The sequence below is a fragment of the Pararge aegeria genome, chromosome 14 (assembly GCF_905163445.1).
Source record: "Pararge aegeria chromosome 14, ilParAegt1.1, whole genome shotgun sequence".
Lineage (NCBI taxonomy): Eukaryota > Metazoa > Arthropoda > Insecta > Lepidoptera > Nymphalidae > Pararge > Pararge aegeria.
The window spans coordinates 4,381,184-4,404,925 of NC_053193.1; the positions used below are offsets into that span (position 1 = coordinate 4,381,184).

At 37.0% G+C, this 23,742-nt stretch overlaps 1 protein-coding gene across 2 annotated transcripts in view; it reads right to left on the reverse strand.

The window, feature by feature from the left end:
• The window catches only part of LOC120629624, a 196,258-nt gene that overhangs the window by 94,537 nt on the left and 77,979 nt on the right, over positions 1 to 23,742 (reverse strand). For both annotated transcript variants that reach the window (XM_039898614.1, XM_039898612.1), the window contains exon 5: positions 13,359 to 13,540. In XM_039898614.1, the coding sequence (XP_039754548.1) occupies positions 13,359 to 13,540 (182 nt within the window). The remainder of the gene's footprint in view (positions 1 to 13,358; positions 13,541 to 23,742) is intronic.

Sequence of the window (23,742 nt, forward strand, 5' to 3'; positions counted from 1 at the left end):
ATAACATTTTTTTAATTTATATTTGTTTCATCTATAGTCGATAAGGCAGGTCGATAATTTCTTACTATTATCGGCAGATTTCTCTAATATTAACGAATTTGATGGTGACTGGGTTACCGATTGATTTGCTCTAATAAAAATTAAGTTTAAGTAAAACTAAAAAAACACGTTTTTAGAAAGTAAACTAAACGGTAGAAATTAGTTTGGTTAATAATACCAAGCATGTTTATTACTTTTTTTTGTTTATCAATTATTTCTTATAGATTTTACACCACAGCTTTAATACTGGTTTTAATTGTAATTACTTATAAATATCTATCCATCACATAAATGTATGGGAGGGCATAAATTATTTTATTGAATTTAATTTATTTATTTATTAGGTTGTTTCAACTCAAACTCAAACTACAATGGTCATACAAACGATGATCCTGCATAAGTATAAACTGTGTAGCAGATATATAGATAGATATTTATTTGCATAATACACACGTTTACATAGACGTCAATTAAATATCAATTACGAAGTCACAGTGTATTGCCATTAGCTGGCGTGCAAATATTGTAGATAAAGATAAAAGATATAAGATAAAGTAGATTACATATTTTGTTTCCTATTGTTAAATAAGCTTAAAAATATATTATTTCATGTAAAACCTGGAACTGAATAATATTCCGTATTAATCTGTTTACATAAAATAACAAACCTTACATTAATCTTAAAAGGTACTCCTGCAACTAAAGGTTGAAAAATAAATGCTAAAAAAGTTCATGTTCATAAAAATTCCATCAACAAAGGCAACAAAATTGCAGATGAGTGTTAATTTGTAACCGCCTGAACTCCGAAATTATCATTCTGTAATAAAATATCTATTTTGCATTTGATAGATCTTTAGGAAACTAATCGGCTGATTAAAATTACGCTGCAATCTTAAGGAGCCGAGCAAATGAAACATTAGTGCAACCGGGAGACGCAACGCGGTGGGTCGTAGTATGTTGTGTAGAATAGTGCAAAAAAATCTATATAAGTATTAATACGTGAAGCAAAAGCTTACCCTTTATACAAATATTACGCGGACGGAGGAGAATGAAATTTCCCACATACTTAGTTTAAATAGAGAAGGAGTGCAGAATGCTAATATTCTTGAACGTAACTACGCATAAAACATACATAAAAAAAAAACATTACAAACAATACCATGTCTTTGATACGACACGCATAAATACTCTTATTTTTGGATTATAATTCGTTTGAAAAAAAAACAGTGTAGCCTTGGCGTAATCTGTGTAAAGAAGTATAGTTTTTGACAATCATAGAACCTTATTTATTCTTCTTCTTCTTCTTCTTTTTTGGCTTTTAGGTGTGCCAAATCGGCACGTAGTACTTCGCCAATGTCACGTATACTTGGAAGATCCACAAAGGTGATTATCAAAAGGTAAACATTATACTTATAACTATAGCACTATACTTTTTATAATTAGTATTCCAAAATAAGGCGTTTGTAATGGAGTGTGGTCTATGGTTAGTGTTTTTATTCAAAGATTTTTTTATTATAAATCATAATAGGATACATTTAAAACTTAATTTTGTTACATTGAATAAATTTACATACAAATTCTACATAGCGACTAAAAACAAGCATAAGAAAACTTTGGACATTTAATGGACGGGGAATACTAGGAGGAAGGACGTCGTAAAGCTTATGAAGGAGTTTCGGGCAGGAAAACAAAATATGAGCGACCGATCCTTCGTCAAGACCACATTCACACATGGAGTGGTCCCTTATTCTCAATTTACTAAGATGCACTGGAGTGCAGGCGTGACCGATACGCAGCCGACTTATTGTGGAAGAAACCCAACGATTCATATTCCGGAACATAAAGAACCATGGTTTGCGAGGTATATCTGGTTGAACTGATGAATAGAATTTGCCTTTAGTTGTCTTCGATTCAGTCCATACCACATTCCAAGAATCTCGAAGGTGAGTTTTTGCGAGAGAACGTAGGTCTTGGGGGAAGTTTTTAAAATGGACTAAAGAACCCATCTCAATGGCAAGTTTCGCACACACATCAACAGTCTCATTACCTTTTATACCCATGTGACCTGGTATCCAGGCTAAAGTGACAGACAGGCCTTTTTGTTGGCAAGAGCATAGGACTTCTCTAATCTGAAAGATGATGGAGATAAGAGCTTTGCTTCGGAAAGGGTTTGCCTGAAGCGCTTGAATACAGCTTAAGGAGTCAGTCAATATAATGGATTGCTTAATGTTATGTGATTCTACAAAAAGGATGGCTTCAAGGATTGCTATAGCCTCCCCAGTGAATACCGAGGATTTCGGTGTGCACTTGAATTTTAAGCTTATACTATATTTGGGAATCCAGCAAGCTGCCCCAACACAACCATCGTTAGACAACTTGGACGCATCCGTGAAAACAGTTAGATAGTCTGACCAATTCTGATTTATTATTTGATTGAATTTAGTGTTTGCCCCTACAGTTTGTTTATCAAGACCCAAATTCGTTATTGCTGGAGTAAAAGTTAGTCCAGCAAAGCTGGTAGAAAAAAGTGGAAGTTTGGGGTAGGATTTAATTGGATGCGGGAGGCGGGTAAACTTGAAAAAGCTCTTAAGAAGACAAGTAGGTTCCTGGTTGGATCCTAGAACTTCAGACAGCTCATTAAGTCTGTCTAGCAATGGATGAGATGAGAGCTGCAAAACTTTACTGATAAAGCAATCACAAAGATATTGACTACGAATAAGTATTGGAGGATCAACACATTCCACCTGAAGCACATTCGTGGGTGAGGATTTCATTGCTCCAAGTATTAGTCTCAAACATTTGAATTGAATTTTATTTAATTTGTTGAAAGCCAATTTGTTTATGGGATCTAATACAAATAGCCCATAGTCTAAATGACTGCGGACTATGGCATTGTATAGAAGTTTTTGAGAAAATGGGTGAGAACCCCACCACACCCCTGATAAAGCCCGGAGGATATTGATATTCTTTTCGCATTTTTTGAGAATGTAGTCTATGTGAGCAATTCCATTTAATCTACTGTCCAAAAACACACCAAGAAATTTGAATTTGCAAGCAAGTGGAATCTGTTGATCTTCATAGACGATAATGGGCTGGGCTATTTGCCTTTTTCTAGTGAAAATGACTGTTTTGCACTTAGCTGTTGACAATGAAAGCCCATGATTTGATAACCATTGGCCTAAATAATATAAAGCAGTGTTTAAAGAAACAGAAATTTCATCCATGGAGTTTGAACTAGAATAAATGGCAATATCGTCAGCATACTGTAAAATGTTACAGAAACTGTTGACAGACAATTCGAGGTCATAAGTGTAAATGTTATAAAGAAGGGGGCTAAGGACAGAGCCCTGAGGAATGCCTTTCCAGATAATTCTGGGGGGAAGGCTGGTTGAGTTAGTTTTTACAATAATAGACCTTGATGAAAGAAGATTGAAAATTATTCGAGTTAATCTCGGCGGAATGCTCAGCTGTTTCAATTTTTCCCTGAGTACCGGAAGAAGAACATTATCATACGCCGCTGCTACATCTAAGAAGACAGCCACAAGGTATTCTCTACGGGCCAGAGCAATACGAATGTCAGTTGAAATAATTGCAAGACTGTCTATGGTGCCAAGACCCTTTCTGAAGCCAAACTGAGTCTTGGCAAGCAAACCTCTGCTTTCTATTATCCACTCCAAACGATTTTTAATCAAGTGCTCCATAATTTTGGCTAAAGTAGATGATAGGGCGATAGGTCGGTAAGAATTGCAATCTAAAGGGTCCTTGCGAGGTTTCCGAATAGGGATTATAATTTGACTTTTCCAAGGATCCGGGACGATTCCAGTTTCGAGAAACCTGTTGACCATATCTAAGTAAGAGTGTTTTGCTTTATCATTCAAGTTCACTAAAAAAGAGTAAGGAATACCATCTTCCCCAGGACTTGAATCCTTTAAATCTAATAATACACAATGTAACTCTGAGTAGGAGAAAGGAGCATCCAATGAGTCTGTACTAGGAAGAAATGATGAAGACGGAAAACAGTCCTTTGTAGGGACAGAAGGAGGAGCCAATGTATCAGCGAAAGCGTCTAACCAGATAGACTCATCACTAGATGTTGGATCACTGGAAGAAACAGAGCAACGAAATCTTTTAATCCTAGCCCAGACAAAAGAGGAAGGGGAACGAGGGTCTAGGGATTCACAAAATTTGGTCCATCCATGCTTTTTCTTTCTCGATAATAGTCTTTTATATTCAGCGTCAGTGCGCTGATACTCTAAAAAATTTTCACGGGACATTAACAGTGAATAAGAATTTTCTGCTTTTCTGCGTTTATTAACCATAACGGTGCATTCATTATCCCACCAAGGAGGTGACATAATAAAATCTAGTCCAGTCTTTTTGAGAGGTACATGAAGATCTGCCGAAAATTTTAAAATTCTAACCAAACTATCATAATACAGCAAAATATTTTCATCATCACTCATCTTTGGTAAAGTATCAACCAAGCAATCAACAGAATCTGCATAAGCAGGCCAGTTCGCTCTATTAACTTTATATTTTAATAAAGGATTGGCCTTGGCAACAGGGATAGACCTCTGGGCAATTGAGAGTAGAATGGGATAGTGGTCACTCCCATGGGTGCTAGGAAGGATGCTCCAAGAGGAGAGGGAGGCCAATGAAGGAGAACAGAGGGATAGATCAACAGCAGTCCTAGGGTTTTGATTAGGGTACACTCTTCTAGTTGAAGTCCCGTCATTTAAGACACAGATATTCAATTCATCAAAAAGATCGACTAAAAGAGTTGCGAACCCATCACAGGAATGGGAGCCCCAAAATGTATGATGGGCATTAAAATCCCCTAACACCAGAACTGGTGAAGGGATAGAGGATAAAACTGATTTTAACTCTGAAATAAGTGAGGAGTTAGGATGCGGAATGTATATCGACAGAATTGATATGTTTAAAGATCTCACAGCAACAGCATTAAACTGTCGACTGTGAAGAGGAAGAGAAATAGATGTGTATGCAAGAGAACGCTTGATCAAAATTGCACTGCCCGCATACCCATCATCCCTGTCATCCCTCAAACAGGCATAGCCTGGAACTCGGAAGCGAGAGTCAGGGACCAGCCATGTCTCAGAGATGGCAAGAATGGCAGGTTTATGTTCATTGATAAGAAACATTATTTCGGGTTTTTTCGAACGGATACTCTTACAGTTCCACTGAAGAACTTGTACCGAAGCCATTGGAAAGAACTGAAGCGATTTTGACAAATATTTGTGCAACGTTGGACGGTAATGGGTTTTGACCTAGAATTTCAATAATAGTAGTGAGAGATTTGGTTAGATTAGGGATTAGATTATCATTAGAAGAGAGGGTATATGTGTGATCATTGTTTAAAGCAGACCCATTGCCCAAGGAAGATTGACAATTGCGAGTGATATCATTGTGTGCCTGTCTATCGAACCCCTTTCCCATTGGAGCTCTTGGACGGGGAGGACGAAAAACAGATTGTTTATATGACTTGGTTGGTACCTGAGGTAAAAGAGTGTAATTAGGAATGGTTCTATTGGAAAATGGAGTAGAACTAATCATTTCTTTTGCTAGATCAGCATAAGAGCGGCGAACTGGTGGAAATCGGGATGAAGCATCTTGGTAGGACAGGTTCTCATCCGACATCACTATTTTAATTGACTGCTGACGAGAGTGCTCTGGACAATTTCTATCAGTTGCTAGGTGTTTACCGGAACATAAAATACACACTACCTGATCGAGGAGGACACTGCATGACTCACCAGAATGGAATTGGGAGCATTTAAAGCATCTTGGACTGGAACGGCACTGGGCCTTAACATGTCCAAAGCGACAGCAGTTAACACATTGAATTGTCGGTAAACGGTAGGTCTCAACGGGTAAAGATGTATGGTATGAATATATTTTGACTGGGAGAACTTGGCCTCTGAAGGTAACGACTACTGATTGCGTTGGGACCCAGGTCACACCGCTGTCATTTACTTGTTTTCTATTTAATCGTCTAGCTTTAAGAATTTCACCACACCCTGAAGGGATTTCAATCGATTTAACAAATTCGTCCAGATGCCAATCACTCGGAACACCCCTGACGAGACCCATCCGAGTAATATTGTACGTAGGAATAAAAGCTTTGAATTTGGATATTTCTAAGATAGGGTTTGTAAGAAAATCATTAGCCGATTGGGCACTAGTAAATTCAACCGAAATTTTGTTTCTCCCAACATTTTTTACTCCGTCATTTAAAATGGAACTCACCTTATGTTTATGTAGAAACTGTCCAAAGTTGATCGCTCTTATAGAGGTACCTGCTGAAGGGTCGGACACTTCACGGGAAACATACACAATAAATGGACCTTTGTCATCACTTACATATTTTTTTGGTGCCTCTGACAGGGAAGGATGTTCATATTGACTTTGAATAGAGGGGGACGCTAACGTAGGATCACAAATTAATTTTTTCGGATTTGATTCTACAGTCTCGTATTCCCCAACACGTTTGCGAGAGGAAGAGGGTTGCGCTGTGTTAGGGCATTGAGAGTCATATTGTGAAATGGTTATTGACTCTCCCGGATCGGGAGGTTTATCCACGTCCATCTTTACTTACCGCGACCAACACATTAACCTATTACAACACCAACTAAGGAAAACTAATATTTTAATTATATAAACAAAAAAGAAAAAACTTTAAATCCCACTGACACGTGGAGCCTCCAAAATAACGCGAAACACAGGGCGTAATACACTTAATTTATAATATTAAATTTTAAATTAGTGCGCCATTGCCGCCACTTTTTTTTTTTTTCGAACCTTATTTATGTTCAAACTTGTTATTTAAATTATAATGTTCGAATTTCGAACAGTTGGGGACTACTTGCTTTTATTATGGAGGGTGGAGGTAAGGAGAGTCATCTTATATGGGAGAAAAGTTGAAAAGTGTCCAGTGTATGCGCTAAATAACAGTTCAAAAATCCTCTACAATGGCGCTGGTGGATGCACAGGGTATGGTATGAATGTAGCAATCGTAGATGAATTGAAGTATGCCGAGTTAAAAAATTTAATGTCATTATCGACTAAAGTAGTTAATTATTGAGAATTTCAACAACTTACGTTGTACAAAATATTGTGGTAAATAAAACCTTACTTCCTTGTATCTCCATACTTCCTTGTTTATTTTTCAAGCCTACTCTAACAATATTTATATTTGGCGCTTCTTTTAAGAGTTACCCTGATGCAAACATGGCGCCATCCTAATTTAATACATTTTGACGACACTTTTTCATATACACAGATGACTCTCCTTACCTCTACCCTCCATAGCTTTTATGATGTACTTGAATTAATGGCGTAATAAAAACAAATTTCTTATTCAGCCAGGTATTAGCAACTATAAATTTATAAAAGTATTATATTATTTATAAAAGTAATCAAGCAATAATAAATAATAATATTGTTTTTGTAATCGTGAGACGCCTCGTTAGTTTACGCTGCAAAGTTCCCGTCCTAAGTAATGGCTTCAATAATAACTTAAGGCTCCTGTTTAATACTATTATTATACTATCCATATTAAATCCTAAGGCTGATGGCTGGCCCATTATAATCTTTAGCAGATGTTCCCAAAATTAATTTCAGCGGATTTGTAGCAGACGAGACATTTGTAAATTTCTTGTGCCGTTATTCCTTTATTTTCTTCTTCTAACGACGCAAATTGGGTTATCAATTATTCTACGTAGTGCTACTGTACTGGCTGGTACAATACTTATCATTTCATGACTGTGTAGTGGTTCAACTATGGATCACCAGGTCTTGGGATCGGATTTCGAATCGGGCCAAAAATTTTAGGTGTTGCGAGTGTATTTTCTGTTAAAGATACCAATATAGTTTCAGTACCAACCTGGAGCTAGGAAATTGGCGATGTCAACCCCTGCGCTTCGGAGAGCACGTTAAGCCGCCTATAAAAGTCGTCGAAGCCCACCAACCAGCATTGGAGAAGCGTGGTTTATGCTGTATAACCATCTCTTCTATGTGAAAGGCCTATGCGTCTATGGGTCGTTAATAGATTGTGCATGATGATCAGGCTGATCTATAATATAAGATAATGTAGAACAAATCTAGCCTTGAATGTAAAAGACTATCGCTTTGGCAGATACCAATAGCTCAATATACAGCAAAAGCACGTTATATCGCCAGTATATCGCCCATTTCCATATCCCATTCATATCGCTCAACATTGAATCGCTTCGGTTGTTTCATGCAATTTATTGTGTATCCAATGCCTTTGAACAACGCCACGATTTTATAGTCTTCTATTTTAGCATTGAATTCCCATGGAAAATCATATATTAGCTATTATATAAATAATCTGTATTTAACTAGATAATGCGTTATAATAAAACTTTCAATGTAGGTACCTTTTTTCTATTGCTAGTGTCGTTTTTTTTACAAACGTAAAATAAGGCGTAAAATAGAAATTTTGGAAAGATTTATATCATTTAACGCCAAAGAAGTATAACTTGTAACGCGTGTACATAAGTGCACCATATTTATTAATTTTAAGAGTGTTGCCAAGGATTCATGCATTATTAAAGCCTTGTTAGTTCACGGAATCAAGATATTTTGCATACTATTGTCGAGATAATTTAATGGAGATTAATTTCATACTTTTAAAAAATTGATTTACTGCAATAGAATTGGAAAAAAACACCAAAATAGGTCAAAAAAAATTCCTGTCCGTCATGTGTGAAACCCGAAAACACTCTAACTTGTGAAAAAATCCATTATTTGAGTTAAATTTAAAAAAAAATCGACGATTGTAGGTCACTGAATGCGAATGATTAATTAATTCAGTGTAGTTTAATTGCAATTAATAAAAAACGTAAACTGCAAGACTGTATATCTATATATATCCATGTAAAATTAACATGGATGGTGATATATCTATATCTATAGATATTATGAACATTTTATTCCACCAGGGGCGCCTGTGCATCACTTTCCTAGTACAACTGTTTTAAATTTTTTTTTTTTTTCAATATTTGATAATTAAATGAGCATTATGAGTCGTGCACTTTTGGATTTTCCAAATTTTTTATTTGTTACAGAAGCACAGCTGAGCTGCTACATCGAATTTGAGAAAATTTGGCACAGGCTACAGAGGTAGATTTTCTTTCTGTAGTACACTCTTTATGTCGAGAAATATAAGATTCTTATAACACCTACATCCACGCAGACAAAGTCGCGAGTATTAGCTAGTTAGGTATAAATTAGTTTAAATTGTATGCGACGTTAATTTGAATATGATAAAAAGCATTATTAACATAATGCTTTATTGGATTACACGAAATTAGATAATCGTGAAATTTAACCTTTTTAAAATGTTTCTATATGGATTACTTGAATTTTAATTATCTTAATTAACTTCGTGATTATAATGCCCGTTTTCACCAACGACGAAAAAGGAAATACCTTCATAAGTAACGCCTAATCTAAGGTGATTCCTAGGCTAAACTTTTCACTAATAGTGATCACCTAAAAGTCAGAGAAAAATATTTTTTTATAGATATCGCTTATATCATAAGACATTCCAAACAGGCGGTTGGCGCAGTGGGCAGCGACTCTGCTTTCAGTCCACAAAAATTGAATTTGAACATTAATGTTTTTCAGTGGCTGGGTGTCAATCTGTATATTATTAGTATTTAAGTGTATTATATTCATAAAAATATATTAATCAGCTATCTTAATACTCATAACACAAGCTACGCTTACTTTGGGGCTAGATTGCGATGTGTGTATTGTCGTAGTACATTTATTTTTTCAATTAATCCTCAGTTCATCTTCGTCGATTCGTCTTAAAAAATAAAAACAAAGAAGCGATTTTTATGAACTTGTAAGTTTCTATTTTAATAGTACGTGTAGTAGTAGTAGTGGAAAAATAAGCGAGAATTAGAAAAATCGGTGTGTATCAAACCATTTTTAATATTTTATTATTATAGAACATAACTGACATTCCGGGGCCCTTTAAAGCAAATATTTATATGTGGAATACAAAATGTTTGTCTGTGGCCACAAATTGTTTGCACGGGCCATTAAATGAGTTAGGTGTTCATTGTTTAGGTTGTTTTGTTTAAATGAAAACATGGTTTACCGGATTAGTGTAACCTTTTTATCGACCTTTAAAAGGTAAAGGTATTTTATTTTATCTATGGCAAAATTGACTCATGGATTACATGAATGGAGGGAAAGGCTTTTTGTTTTAAACGATATTTTATGGACACCAGAGACTTAATATAAAGATCCAAAGTTAAAAAAAAAGTCGTTATCATATCATACTTTAAAAACCTAATTACTATTCATTGCAAAAAATCCCTGGCATTTTGTCACGTGATTTTTTTTAAATTAAAATTTATGTAGTTTCCAATATGAGTTTCGTTTAATACAAAATTTTGTTCTGGATAAAAAGATTGTCGTCGTCGGATTTTCTCGCAAAAACTTAGTAAGTTAGTAGGTACAGGTTACTGTATATAAATATATTAACTTTGTTTTTTTATTCACCTATATTGACCGCGAGTTGATCTCAACTACATCGTCACTTACGACCAGAGTAATAACTGAAATTGATGCCTCCAAAACCAGGGTAGAGAAAATTTAGAAATCCTAAATTGTCTCTGCCGTAGAACCCGGTTCCTCTCATTATAAGTGTAGCATGCTGACCGCTAGACCAACGAGGAATAGAAATAAATGTACTAGGTTTAGATCATTCAGTTCGCAACCTCTAGAATCACGGGCAGAGCATATCAAAAGCGGCCATATTTCAAAACGAAAATTCTGAACAAATTTTTAAAGCGGCTTTCAGAAATATTTCACGATACAAACTGAAGTTCTTGTTTACTTCTTTGATATGGTAATGAGGCCCAGTCGTTGCGGTCTGCTATACTAGTCTTATTAACTTATTTACAGCTTGTTTCATTTACGAGTAGGTAAAAAATATTATGTTATGCGTTTAGTGAAGCGGTCATAATCGTTAGGGCTTCGGTTTCCTATACAAGGGGCACAGAGTTCCGAACCGCGGCACGCACCTCGTACTTTTCGGAGCTATTTGCATTTTAAGCAATTAAAATATCACTTGGTTTAACGCACTTGGCTAGCGTGGTGGACTATGGCCTACCCTTCTCACCCCGAGAGGAGACCCGTGCTCTGTCATCATCATCATCATAATCATCTCAACCAATTGACGTCCACTGCTGGACATAGGTCTTTTGTAGGGAGTTCCACAATACACGGTCCTGGGCCGCTTGCCTCCAGCGGCTCCCAACTACTCGCCTGGTGGCATCTGTCCACCTCGTTGGGGGCCGACCTACGCTGCGTTTACTGGTGCGGGGTTTCCATTCCAGCACCTAAAGAACCCAACTTCCATGTGTTCTCCGAGCTATGTGCCCCGCCCGTTGCCACTTCAGCTTCGCGACTCGCTGAGCTATGTCGGTAACTCTAGTTCTTCTACGGACGGAACATTTCTGATTTGATCACGTAGAGACACTCCTAACTTAGCTCTCTCCATCGCCTGCTGAGTGACTCAGAGCCTTCTTATGAGACCCATAGTTAGCAACCATGTCTGTGATCCGTAAGTCATAACTGGCAACACGCACTGTTCGAAGACTTTAGTCTTCAGGCACTGGGGGATTTTGGACGAGTAGATGTCAGTTGGAACCCTCGTAGCTTTAGTTTTAAGTTGACGAATTTATTTATCGCCATAAACTCACTCCTATGTCATAATTTACATGTAATTGACGCATCAAAAGTGCCATCTATGTGCCTATTTGAATAAAGAAATATTTGACTTTGACTTTGACTTTGAAGTTTCCCGAACGCTGCCCATCCGAGTTGGATTCGGCGGTTTACCTCTTTCACGTGCCCTGTAGTGGCCTGGTAATGGGTTGAAATGATAAGGATTACATATTAAAACTGAAATATTACTTATGCTTTAGAGGTAGGAACATAACTTGCTGTCTCTGAGACTTATCTGTGAAACCGAAACGCTTATATTTTTTTAAGTAAGCCACTGCCAAATAAATCAAATGCAGCCCTAACATCACATGCAAAATTAAAGTGACGCGTACCTAATAAACGTCGCGTAGTGTAGGTACTATGCGCATTTCGGTCTTTTATACTCAATAGGGTTGTCATAAATAAACACTAAGAATGTTTTGAATTAGTTTATATGGAAAAATAAATAAGGCAATTTGGGATATTATATGTCTGGTGGGAAGGTCTCGGCCAACCAACCATCCGATGAAGACGGGCCGCGGTTTTAGCGTTCCGGTACGATTTCGCGTGGAATCCGATTACGAGTATGGGTAAATACCATACCATCCTAACAGTTTAGCCCGTTAGGCTTTTACCATCTTAGACTGTATAATCTCTTACCACCGGTTCAGATCAAAAAATAAATAATGAAATAAATTAATATACTACGACAATACACGCATCGCCATCTAGCCCCAATGTAAGCGTAGCTTGTGTTATGAGTACATAGATGAGTGAAGAATATTTATGTGAATAATATACAGAAATACTTATAATATACATATAAACACCCAGACACTGAATAACATTCATGTTCATCACAAATACATTTTCCAGTTGTGGGAATCGAACCCACGATCTTGGACTCAGATAGCAGGGTCGCCCACTGCGCCAATCGGCCTTCAATATTGCAGCAAAGGGCTAACTCGTATTAAAATAAAAATAAAATTACCTAAATGTCTTTGAGAACATGAACTTTTAGTTATGCATGTTTCCTCGCAATGTTTTTTTTTACCGTTATCACAAATCTTGCTTTGACGACATCCCTAGGGCAATGGTGAGGGCTATGAATTTAAGCAGAAGTTTCCATAGCTAGTTATTAAGTAGGAGGTCCGAGGTTCGATTCCCGACCGGGGCAATTTGGGAATTTATAATTTCTGAATTTTCTCTGGTCTGATCTGGTGGGAGGCTTTGACCGTGGCTAGTTACCACCCTACCGACAGAGACACATTTTTTTCAAAGTTACATTTAGAGTGATATCGTGAAGAAACCAATTAGGGGTATGACTGCCATATTCCCTAACAGGTTAATCCGCTACCATCTACTCATCATCCACCATCTACTCATCATACTACTCATCATCCACCACCACCAGGTGAGATTTCAGTCAAGGCCTAACTTTTAGTAGAATAAAAAAATACAGTAAACGTTGGTATATTGTAGGCTTTTGAAACCTGAAAAAAGTTTTTTGGTTTAGAGATTTTGTGAGCAGAATCGGCACTATTACCTACCTGCCTGCCCTCTTTGGCTCTTTGCTCTCCGGCCCACAGCTGGTGACACGAGACTGAGCGCCCTGTCTGCTCGAGGCAGCTGGAGCGTTGTGGGACTTGGCACGGAGTGTCGTGCGCATATTGCAGCCTCTACCATCGAGTCTATGCTGGCTGAGCGAGGAAGCTGCCCCGCGGATTCCCGCCTGAAACATATTGAAGAGGTTACGAGGGTTGAGGGTTGGTTTACCTGCAATTTGCTGCCGCTAAACACCATTATTGGTAGCGGTGCAAGGCCAGCGGGGAGCGTTGATAGCCCAGTGGGTAGGACTCTGGCTTAACTTCCGTGAGGCTGAGTTCGAATCGTCTAACTTTTCTAAGGTATGTGTGTTTGAAGCAATTAAAATATCACTTGCGACGGTGGAAATATCGTGCATGCCTGAGACTTGCAGGTTTCCTCACCTTCCTCAGGGTTCTCCATTATTTTCTAAAGATGTGTGGGATCCACCAATCCGCACTGGGACAGCGTGACTACGGCCTTAACCCCTTCTTAATCTCTGAGGAGACCAGTGGCGTGCATAGAGGGTATGCACAGGGTATGCAGATGATATAAAATGAAGAAAATCTCCAGTAAGATTTATGCAAAACTTAAGGATAGACATTGTTAGAGTTATAAAAAGCCTACCCTTAAGTATTTATAACTCGTACTGGGGATTTTCTTCATTTTATATCGTCTGCATACCCTGTGCATACCCTTTATGGACGCCACTGGCAGGAGACCCGTGTATTGTAGTGGGCCGGTAATTGGTTGATATGATGAAGCATGTTGCAATTCCTCGTTCTGGTCTGAAGGGCGGTGTTGTCGGAGTAATTAGGCACAAGAGGATTATCACCTACGCCTCCAATTGATGGACACAGGTCGGTAAGTTGCAGGACGTGCTCATTGCATGCTCTGCGACGTGTTGCCTGCCCGCCTGTCTACCCGCCTGCCTACCCGCTTGTCTGCCCGCTTGTCTACCCGCCTGTCTACCCGGCTGCCTACCCACCTAGCTGCCCGCCTGCCTGTATGCCTGCCTGCCGGCCTGCCCGCCGGTCTACCAACCTGCCTGCCCGCCATGCCCCCCGCCCGCCGGTGTCGGCCATCTTGGACTGAGTTTCATCAAACATAGCTAAAAACACTGTCGACTACTTCACCTTTCAAAAAAAAAACAAAATCAAAATCGGTTAATCCAATTGCGAAATACCTACTAAGCCTCAGAGAGAGACGTCAAACTTACCCCATCGTTTTTGCGTGTGGGGTTAAAAATGCCAATAAATTCACCATGCCGCTCACGTTCTCTCAGAAGTTTGATGAACGAAAAGTCTGTTTTTTTAGAAATCCGTAGTAACCTTTTTGTGCGGTTAGACAAACATAGCTATGTGGTTCGGTGTTCTGAAATCGTCTGGCTTTTTTACAGCTTATTTCTGCTTAGTTAGGTAATAATTTTAACAAGTTTGGGATGTTATAATTAGCTTATTATTATAATTAAGTAAAGTTAAAGGAAGTTATTATTATATAGCTATAAATATTGATTTATATAAATTTTATATTATTATATATTATTTAAGTAATGAAATATTTATTTTATGGGTATATGTATATAGATATGCACCAACTAAATATTTTATTGATTGCCTGAAATAAAGCGCTATGAAGCGATAAGGCCGCAAAATTGTATGCGTTGTTTTGTTATACTTTTCTTTTTTATGTATGTAATGTAGGCAATAAAAGTATATTCATTCATTAATACATTCAAGTTATTTTTTATAAATAACTACGCGTATGCAACTTATTCATAGCGCTGAAGACGTTCCTTGTGAAAAAAATAATGAAACCTTTAAAAAAAAAATATTCAAACTATATTATAACCTCTATGTTCAGTAATGTGGGCTTAAAATAGAAAAGTAGCATCAAGCGCTTTCTATAATAAAAAGGGTACTTTCCTTAGTACAAAATTGAGACTCCCGCTAATATTATTTTATTAAAGTCCAGTTTTCGACTGTGCTATAATTAGTCCTTTTTTGCTGTGAATTAGCTGGGACTTTTGGCAGGACGTTAATCCTGCTTCCTATCTTACTTATATCAAAAGCGCAATAGTTTTAGAATTGCATGATTGTTACTCTATTTCGAAAAACTACTCAATGGATTCTGATAAAACTGAACCGGATATACTCTATTCATAAGAATAACGCATAGCCTATAATTTTTATAAAATATATCTGTTAGCTGTTCCCCGCGACAGTGTCGAGCGCTTGTTTTATGTTTTCAAAATATTGTGGGATGCTAAATCACAAAAGAAAAATTATATTTCTTTTAGGTTGGATCGCCCTTATCACTTTGGGGTTGAAAATAGATTACAAACAATTGTCAGACGAACCGAATTACAAACGGTCAAGCCGTTTCGGATCGTGTCTCCGAACACTATGACGAGAGAGTTTTATATATTAGATATTGTAAGCCAAATTGCAACAAAAAAATTCAAGTAAGTAGAAAAAGTCTGGCAACAGAGAGCTATCTCGTCGAACGCAGCCAGAAACCATTACAGTTAGGCAAAGATAATCCATGGTCGGATTTTTTATCTTTCAGTTCTTAACTCGAAAATTACAAATTCTTGGCACGATTTCGTGGGCATCACCTAGTAACATATAAATTTATGCAGTTCACGATTTGAGAAGGATTTGCGATTCTAAAACGGATGATATTAGGTCAATTTTGCGATGCTGGTATAATGTTACGATACTCGAAAGCGGCTGACGTTTTCAAATATCGACCATAAATATTTCATACTATTGGTACAAACGTATAATTCACGACCGTTAACATCTTAAGATCGTTGATGAAGAGCCATTAATTCTGGCTGACGTCGCGTCATTCCACTTGACCATTATATTAGGTCGGGTACATAATATCCGGATAGGGGTAAATGTTAATAATTGACCGAGTGAAGCGAGGTCACCGAGATTATAAGGGTGAATTGGCACTTTGTTATCATATTATTTGAATTTCATAATAATTAAGAATAAACTACTTGCATAATAACTAATAGCTACAGCAATTATATCGATCGCACATACTCTGTAACACTTATATTAAAGTTCTAGTTATTGTATTTTTTTTCCTTTTTCAATGTTATAAGAATATCGTAAATTTAAATAACAGAATCAATATTGTGTTAAAGTAAAAAAAATCATTCTGTTTCAGGTCGAAAACCAAATATACAAATGAATGTCAAACTAAACAGATAAAAAAAAAATAGATATTAACTAAACTAAGATATGAAAAACCCAAATTAAACTCAAGAAATAATATTAAATCAAAAATTAAAAAATATAATTAGAATAAATTTAAATACATACAATTTTAAAGAAATCCATATTAATATTATTTTCGGTAAAATTAGTAAGCTTTAACTGTAGTACCTACTTACTTAATTAGAAAAACTAGATTTAAGATAAATTTCTCAATAATTAATTAGGTAAGAAAAGCTTTTTTACACCCAAATTAACCTCTCATATTTTTCTGCATTTAAAACATACTTAAAAAAACATGTTTAGGAACCTTTCTATGATTAATTGCATAAAAATCGATATCACAGTATCTAGGTATTTTGCAAAATGGTAACAAAAAAATGCGCAAACATACAAATACACCGAAACACACAACGAATTTTAGGTGCAATGCTTAAACCGGTAAAAATAAGAGTTAAGGCGAGTAAGACTTGCACTGAGAGATTAAACTTACCTTTACGATTTGGCAAACCGGTTTTACGGTTAGTTTTATTATATACATAAGAAGGATATTTGCAAGTAAGTAAAAAGTTAAAAGTCTAAATTATCGAATTCAACATTTGGAAGACTCTTTGATCACAAATACTTCTAAATATGAGCTGTCACAAAAGCAGATCAATGAGCAAATTCTTGCCGCTGATGAGTTTGCTAGCTTTGTACCTACAATATGGCTCGTTTTGAGTCACTAAGAAATAGATGCCAAAAATATGCACTCATTGCAGTTTAATCTCCTATTAGAAATACTATGGTTTACTAATTCCTTATTATTTTTGTTGATTTGGCACTAGAGAAAACTTTGTTAATAATTCAGATTCGTTTTAACCACTCCAAGGCCTCGCTAGGAAAAACTTTTAGAGTTGAATGTTCACAAAGAGTGTGGAGATTTTTAACCATTCCGCCATACCGCAAAGGCAAAGCAAATGCCGCACCAAACAATGAATCCACATTGAAAATTTGGGCCGACTCTCCGGAAAAGTGCAGATATCTTTGTGAAAAACCGAATGCGCTTTTTGTGTGAACGTGTTGCCAAGTCAATGTTATTCACAAAGATTTGAAATGAAGGTGCCGGAACATCAGATATGTATGTAGACTATTCTGATGATGTTATGATCATAAATCTCTTCCATAGTTTATAAACACAGAGTAAGGATTCAATTAATTTTAAGAAGTCGATATTCAACGCTTGATGGTGTAGTGCCGTTGGCGTAACAAATAAAGACGTAAAAGGAAAAAAGTGACTGACTGACTAACTGACTCACTGACTGCCTGATCTATCAATGCACAGCTCAAACTAATGGACAGATTAGTTTAAAATTTGACTCTACTTAACTAAAATTCATCCTCTGGGAGGGTAAAATAGTTTTTGGCGACACCCTCACTCGTTTTTCTCGCACTGGCGAAGGTTGGGTGATAGAAAATGCTTAAGCATTAAGTCCGCATTTTGTATGTGCAATAAAGTGAATAAATAAATAAATAATTTTAAATAAAATTTTGTATGTAAATTGAACTTAACGAAAGCGAAGCCGCAGGAAAAATTTTGTTTAAACTATAAGCTTATTTTCAAGCGCCAAATAATACTTAATCACCATCATTATATCAACCCATTACCTGCCCACTCCAGAGCACGGGTCTCCTCCCTCTCAATGAGAAGGGTTAAGGCCGTAGTCCACCACGCTGGCCCAGTGCGGATTGGTGGACTCCACACGCCTTTTAGAACATTATCGAAAACTCTTAGGCATACCGGTTTCTTTACGATGTTTTGTTTTGACGCAAGTGATATTTTATTTGCTTAAAACGAGCATAACTTAGAAAAGGAAAGGATCGCGTCCTGGGATTCAAACTCGGCCCCTCGAAAGTGAAGCCGAAGTCCTACTCATTGAGCTATCACCGCAATAACTTGCATATATAATCCTTAGCCTACATGTAATTTTTCTGTCAGTTTATATAAGTTAAAACAACAAAACTCATGTTTTACAAAAACATATGCATTATATATGCACCTATTTATTACTATATACCCTTGTATGACACCAGTATTTCCAGCATTAATTCCGAGTTGCCAGGCACAAATCCTATTTCACGCAAGCTGTCGCATAGTTCAGTGAGTCGAATGTGTGAAACGAATTAACAAATTGAATAATAAACATGAAGATTCACCATCCCACTTGCTGTTCCTTGCGCAAGATATTTGTTTGTACGGTGAAGATACAGCGTACAAACAAATATCTTGCGCAAAAATTTTAGTAGAGAGATAAGATAAAGATTTTTGTGACAGATCTCGTCCATACCTAGTATCGCCATGCTTATTTCTGCCGCTATGTAGCATTGTTAGAATGCTGTATTCCGGTCTAAAGGACATGTTTGCCGGTGTAATTACAGGCTCATGAGGTTTAACAATAGAAGCGGTGATAGCCCAGTGGGTAGGAGCTCGGCTTACCTTTCGGGAGGCCGAGTTCGAATCCCAGCACGCACCTCTTAGTTATCTTTTGTAAGTTTTGTGCGTTTTAAGTAATTTAATATCACTTGTTTCAACGGTGAAGTGAAACATCGTAATGAAACCTACACGCCTGAGAGTTCTCCATAATGTTCTCAAAGGTGTGTGGAGTCCACCAATCCGGACTGGGTCAGCGTGGTGGACCACGGGCTTAACCACTTCTCATTGCTGGAGGAGACCCGTGCCCTGCTGTTCGTCGGTGATGGTTTGATTTGATTAGGCTTAACTAAGTACGCTTTAAATTGGCGGACAAAGGGCGTCATGTTAAAGGATTTGGGCTTAGGAAGTTTGACCATATAACTCAACATCGAATTAAACTCCAATGGCGCATTATTGGACACCGACGAAACTATCATATTTTAAGTTTTCTTTACACTATTCTGTTTCATCCTCATACTCCTAACCTAGGTTATCACCGCTTCTTATGTAATATGAACATGAACTACCCACATATTCAGATAATGAATATAGGTAAGTTTTAGTAACGAGGTTCTTCAAAAACAGTTCCTTTATTAATGCTAAGCTAACCTTTTCAAATATGTATTGATTTTGCACCGTCATTATTTAACTTCTCTAAATTTATCTCTTAAACATTTTCTTGTGCCCATTTTATATATTGCAGCCTTCTTCTGCAGTACAACTATAGAATCGATATCAGCAGCATTATCCGTTAACATATCGCTATACTCATATGAGTAGATAATTTATTTACCTAATTTTAAGGTCTTTTCTTTTATTTTCTGTTTATGTTCTCATTTTCTGTTGTTGTGTAGCGTGTACTTTATAGGTATAATATTATCTATGTGTTGTTTATTTCTCAATAAAATATTTATTATTATTTTATTCTTACATAGATAGACAACTAGTATTCTGTGCACCTATTACTATTATTAAAGTTGAGTTAATCAACGTGACTCTACGTAGTGACACTTTTAATTACCGGTTCGGAATTTCACGCTCCCGAAAACCTTTTTGGTTTCGCGTTACCGGATTGCCAGTTAATTGGACGTTTTCAGCAATTCTAGCGTACGTAGAACATATATACTGGTATGTGCCAACGAGGTTTACAACTAGATGATACGAACTATACGAGCAATACAAGAAGCTGGCAGGCAAATCTCTCACCACTAGTTTAGCCACCTTAAGTTAATAGCCTACCATGCAACTGTATTATTAATCACTCTAAACTGCCCCACATTAAATAGTATCTATATTGCACCCGTGTGAAGCCGGTACGGGACACTAGTGCGAAATAAATAAGTTGTTTATTATTATGCGTCAGAACTGCTTTAAGCTGTATCAAGAAGTCTCGTGTTGTTATTTACATCTTAATTTAACTGAAACTTGTGCTCGGTTGTCGGAGTAGATCGGTAAGTTGATCTCGGAACGAATCGCGGGAATAATTATGACAAACAAAAGCAGAGCAAGTTTAAACTACATGAAATCCATTAAAATCACACAACACATTGCAATCCACGAAAGTTATGTAGCCGAGGTTGCATTTTAAGGTATATTCAAATAATTCCTGTCCCTATCCCTACTAATATTATAAATGTCAATGTAAGTTTGTTTGTTACGCTTTCAAGCAAAAACTACTTAACCGATCCTCATGAAACTTTGTACACATACTCTTGGAAGTGTTAGAAGAAATATAGAATACTTTTTATCCCGACATTAAGCTCGGTTCCTTTGGAAGAGAGGATGAAAGTGTTTGACGATTTTACACCTACGATTATACTCCGACAAATTATAACCGATTTAAATAATTATTTTTTTACTATAGACGTTATAATATGTGTTTAATTTTGCCCAAACTGTGTAGATCTGAATGAATGTGGTTGGAGATAGAGGACAGAAGTCCTCAGCGGGCAGCAGCAAACCCCTCATTAAAGGCTAAGCGATACTGAATACTTTATTTTTTTAGAACTACAACTAAATTGAATGCCACATAAAAAATCAAACGCAGACGAAGTTGCGGGCAACAGCTAGTAATATATAAAATAAATAAACCTGAAAGCCCCGACTTTCAATATATGTTCATTATTCTAATAGTCAAGTTCTTTCATTTGATACCAATAGTGAGGGAGTTGTGAGTAGAAAACTGTAAAATTCTCAAATCAATAAGGCCGAAGCCTCCCACAAGACCGGAGAAAATTCGGAAATTAAACGATTCCCGAACTGCCCCTGCGGAATTTCGAACCCGGGACCTTCAACTTAAAAAAACAGCGCTCACGCCTGCGCTAGGGTCGTCAAAGAATTTTCCTTATAAAGCGGCAGAGATTAAACGATATATATAAGCTGCTTGAAAAATATGGGCGATATTGTCGAGATGCATTCCTAAATACCCAGTAGTTTTGAACTCGTAAGTCTTTGTCTGATGCGAGACAGTTCCGCATTAAAGAATTTAGGTCATCTCTCGAGAAACCGTTTGTACAGCTGTTCTTTTGTACATACGTGTGTTTATGGCGAACTACAGTCGTAGGTTATGTAACATGAAGACCTCGAAAGTGGATATCCGAGCTACGCATAATCAGACTTTTTTCTTCTAACGTTGATATTTGTACACTAGAGTACCTACGCACGAGGTTTCGCTCGCGGTAATGTAGATTTTGCCAATCAATACGAGTTTTTTATTGATTTATACTCTTTTTTTGTACACCACAACATGTTAAGAACATTAAAAGAAAGCAGACACTAAAAGAAGTAGCGATCTAGGCCAGGCAACCTAAGGATGTGAAAATTCAAAAGAAAACATGATGGCGGGGCGTATACCTACTAAAAACATTACTACGTTAGCGTTTTTTAACATGTTAACATTATTTACGTTTATGATTGGTTTATATGCAGTGAAAAAAAAAAGAAGAAAAAGATGGCGCCAATTATGGATAAGTAAAATAATATTGTAAAAAAACTAATAAGGAAATAAAATGTGTATATTAAGAAAGTATTTTGAACTGAGTCATTAGCCAACAACTGTTACCTATACGTAAGTTGACATGAGTAAGATATAGTTATCTTTATTGCGCAAGATTCTAAACAGCAATAATTTTAAATATAAATAAATAAATAAATATACTACGACAATACACATCGCCATCTAGCCCCAAAGTAAGCGTAGCTTGTGTTATGGGTACATACATAAATACTTATAATATACATGTAAACACCCAGACCCTGAAAAACATTCATGGTCATCACACAAACATTTTCCAGTAGTGGGAATAGAACTTTGAGCCTTGGGCTCAGAAAGCAGGGTCGCTGCAAACTGCGCCAATCGGCCGTCACGAAATAGTGAGTGAGTTAGTGAGTTTTCAACTGCCTGAAAGTTACTTTTTCATCTATAAAACGTAAACTTGTAAAACTTGTAAATTTAGTTAAATATCACCATGGTCATCACCAGCGCATCAGTTTTCTCTCAGAATGAGAAGGGCCTAAGTCCACCACGCTCGCTAAGTACGGGTTTGTAAACTTCACACCCCTCTGAGAACGTCATGGTGAACTCTCACGCATTCAGGTTTCCGCTAAATCATGTGATATAGAATTGCTTAAAACGCACATAACTCCGAAACGTTAGAGGCGTGGGTTTAGGATCGAACTAGGTGCTCCTGCACGGCTAGCATGGACAGGAGACAATTATATTAGGCTAGAAAATTATCTTCTCCCACGGCTTTATCAGATCTTAGAGCACTGGTGCCCAAGTCGATATAATATCCACATAACATATGTGCAACAATAAACGGAGGTAAACTTCTCCTATTCCATATTCCCGGGCTTTAGGAGGTGAACACGTTAATTATATCCCTTGGTAGGTTAGGAAATCGGAAATAATTTTTACCTCCTGCCCGTGCTAGCCCTGCTAAGGGAAATCGAGTCCCCAACTACTAGGTAAAATATACCTGCAGTGAATTCAGAGTCTCTTAAGTTACGTTAAGAGGTCCTGTCATTAAATACCTGAAGTACGGAACAAACTTCGTGGCAAAGTCTAATTTAGTTAGAAGCGTGGCTAAGATGCCTCGCTCTAAGATACATACATAGTGAAGTTGAGTTTTTAATTAGGGTGATTACTAAACTGGCTTATGCAAGAGCAAGACTGCAAAGTTTGGAACATCGTCGCAAGGTCGCTTGTCATTCGGTACTCTATAAGATATATTTTGGATATTGCGCTCAGGAATTATTTTAATTAGTACCGCTCTCTCTCTCTCTCTCTCGCTTACAACCATCGAACCGCAAGACATCTAAAGTAAAGGATTCGATTCAGGCCCGAAAAACAATCTCGGGATTACGGCATTAACAAATTATACTAGCAATTGATAAGAGACTTTGGTAAATGCACTCAGACACATATTATAATGTGTAAACACACACTCAAACTCACACACACATCACAAATAATAAGTAATGTTTGGATCTGTTTTACGTTAAGGAAACAAATAGGTATTTATATGCTAGCTTCGATTTTAAAGTGATTTTTTGTTATATTTTTTCAAATAGGGAGTTTTAGTCGCTTTTCTTTGGGGTAACAAAACGTAAGTTAAAATTTTTTGTATTTAACAAACTTCGATGAAATACCCTTTTTGAAACTCCCGT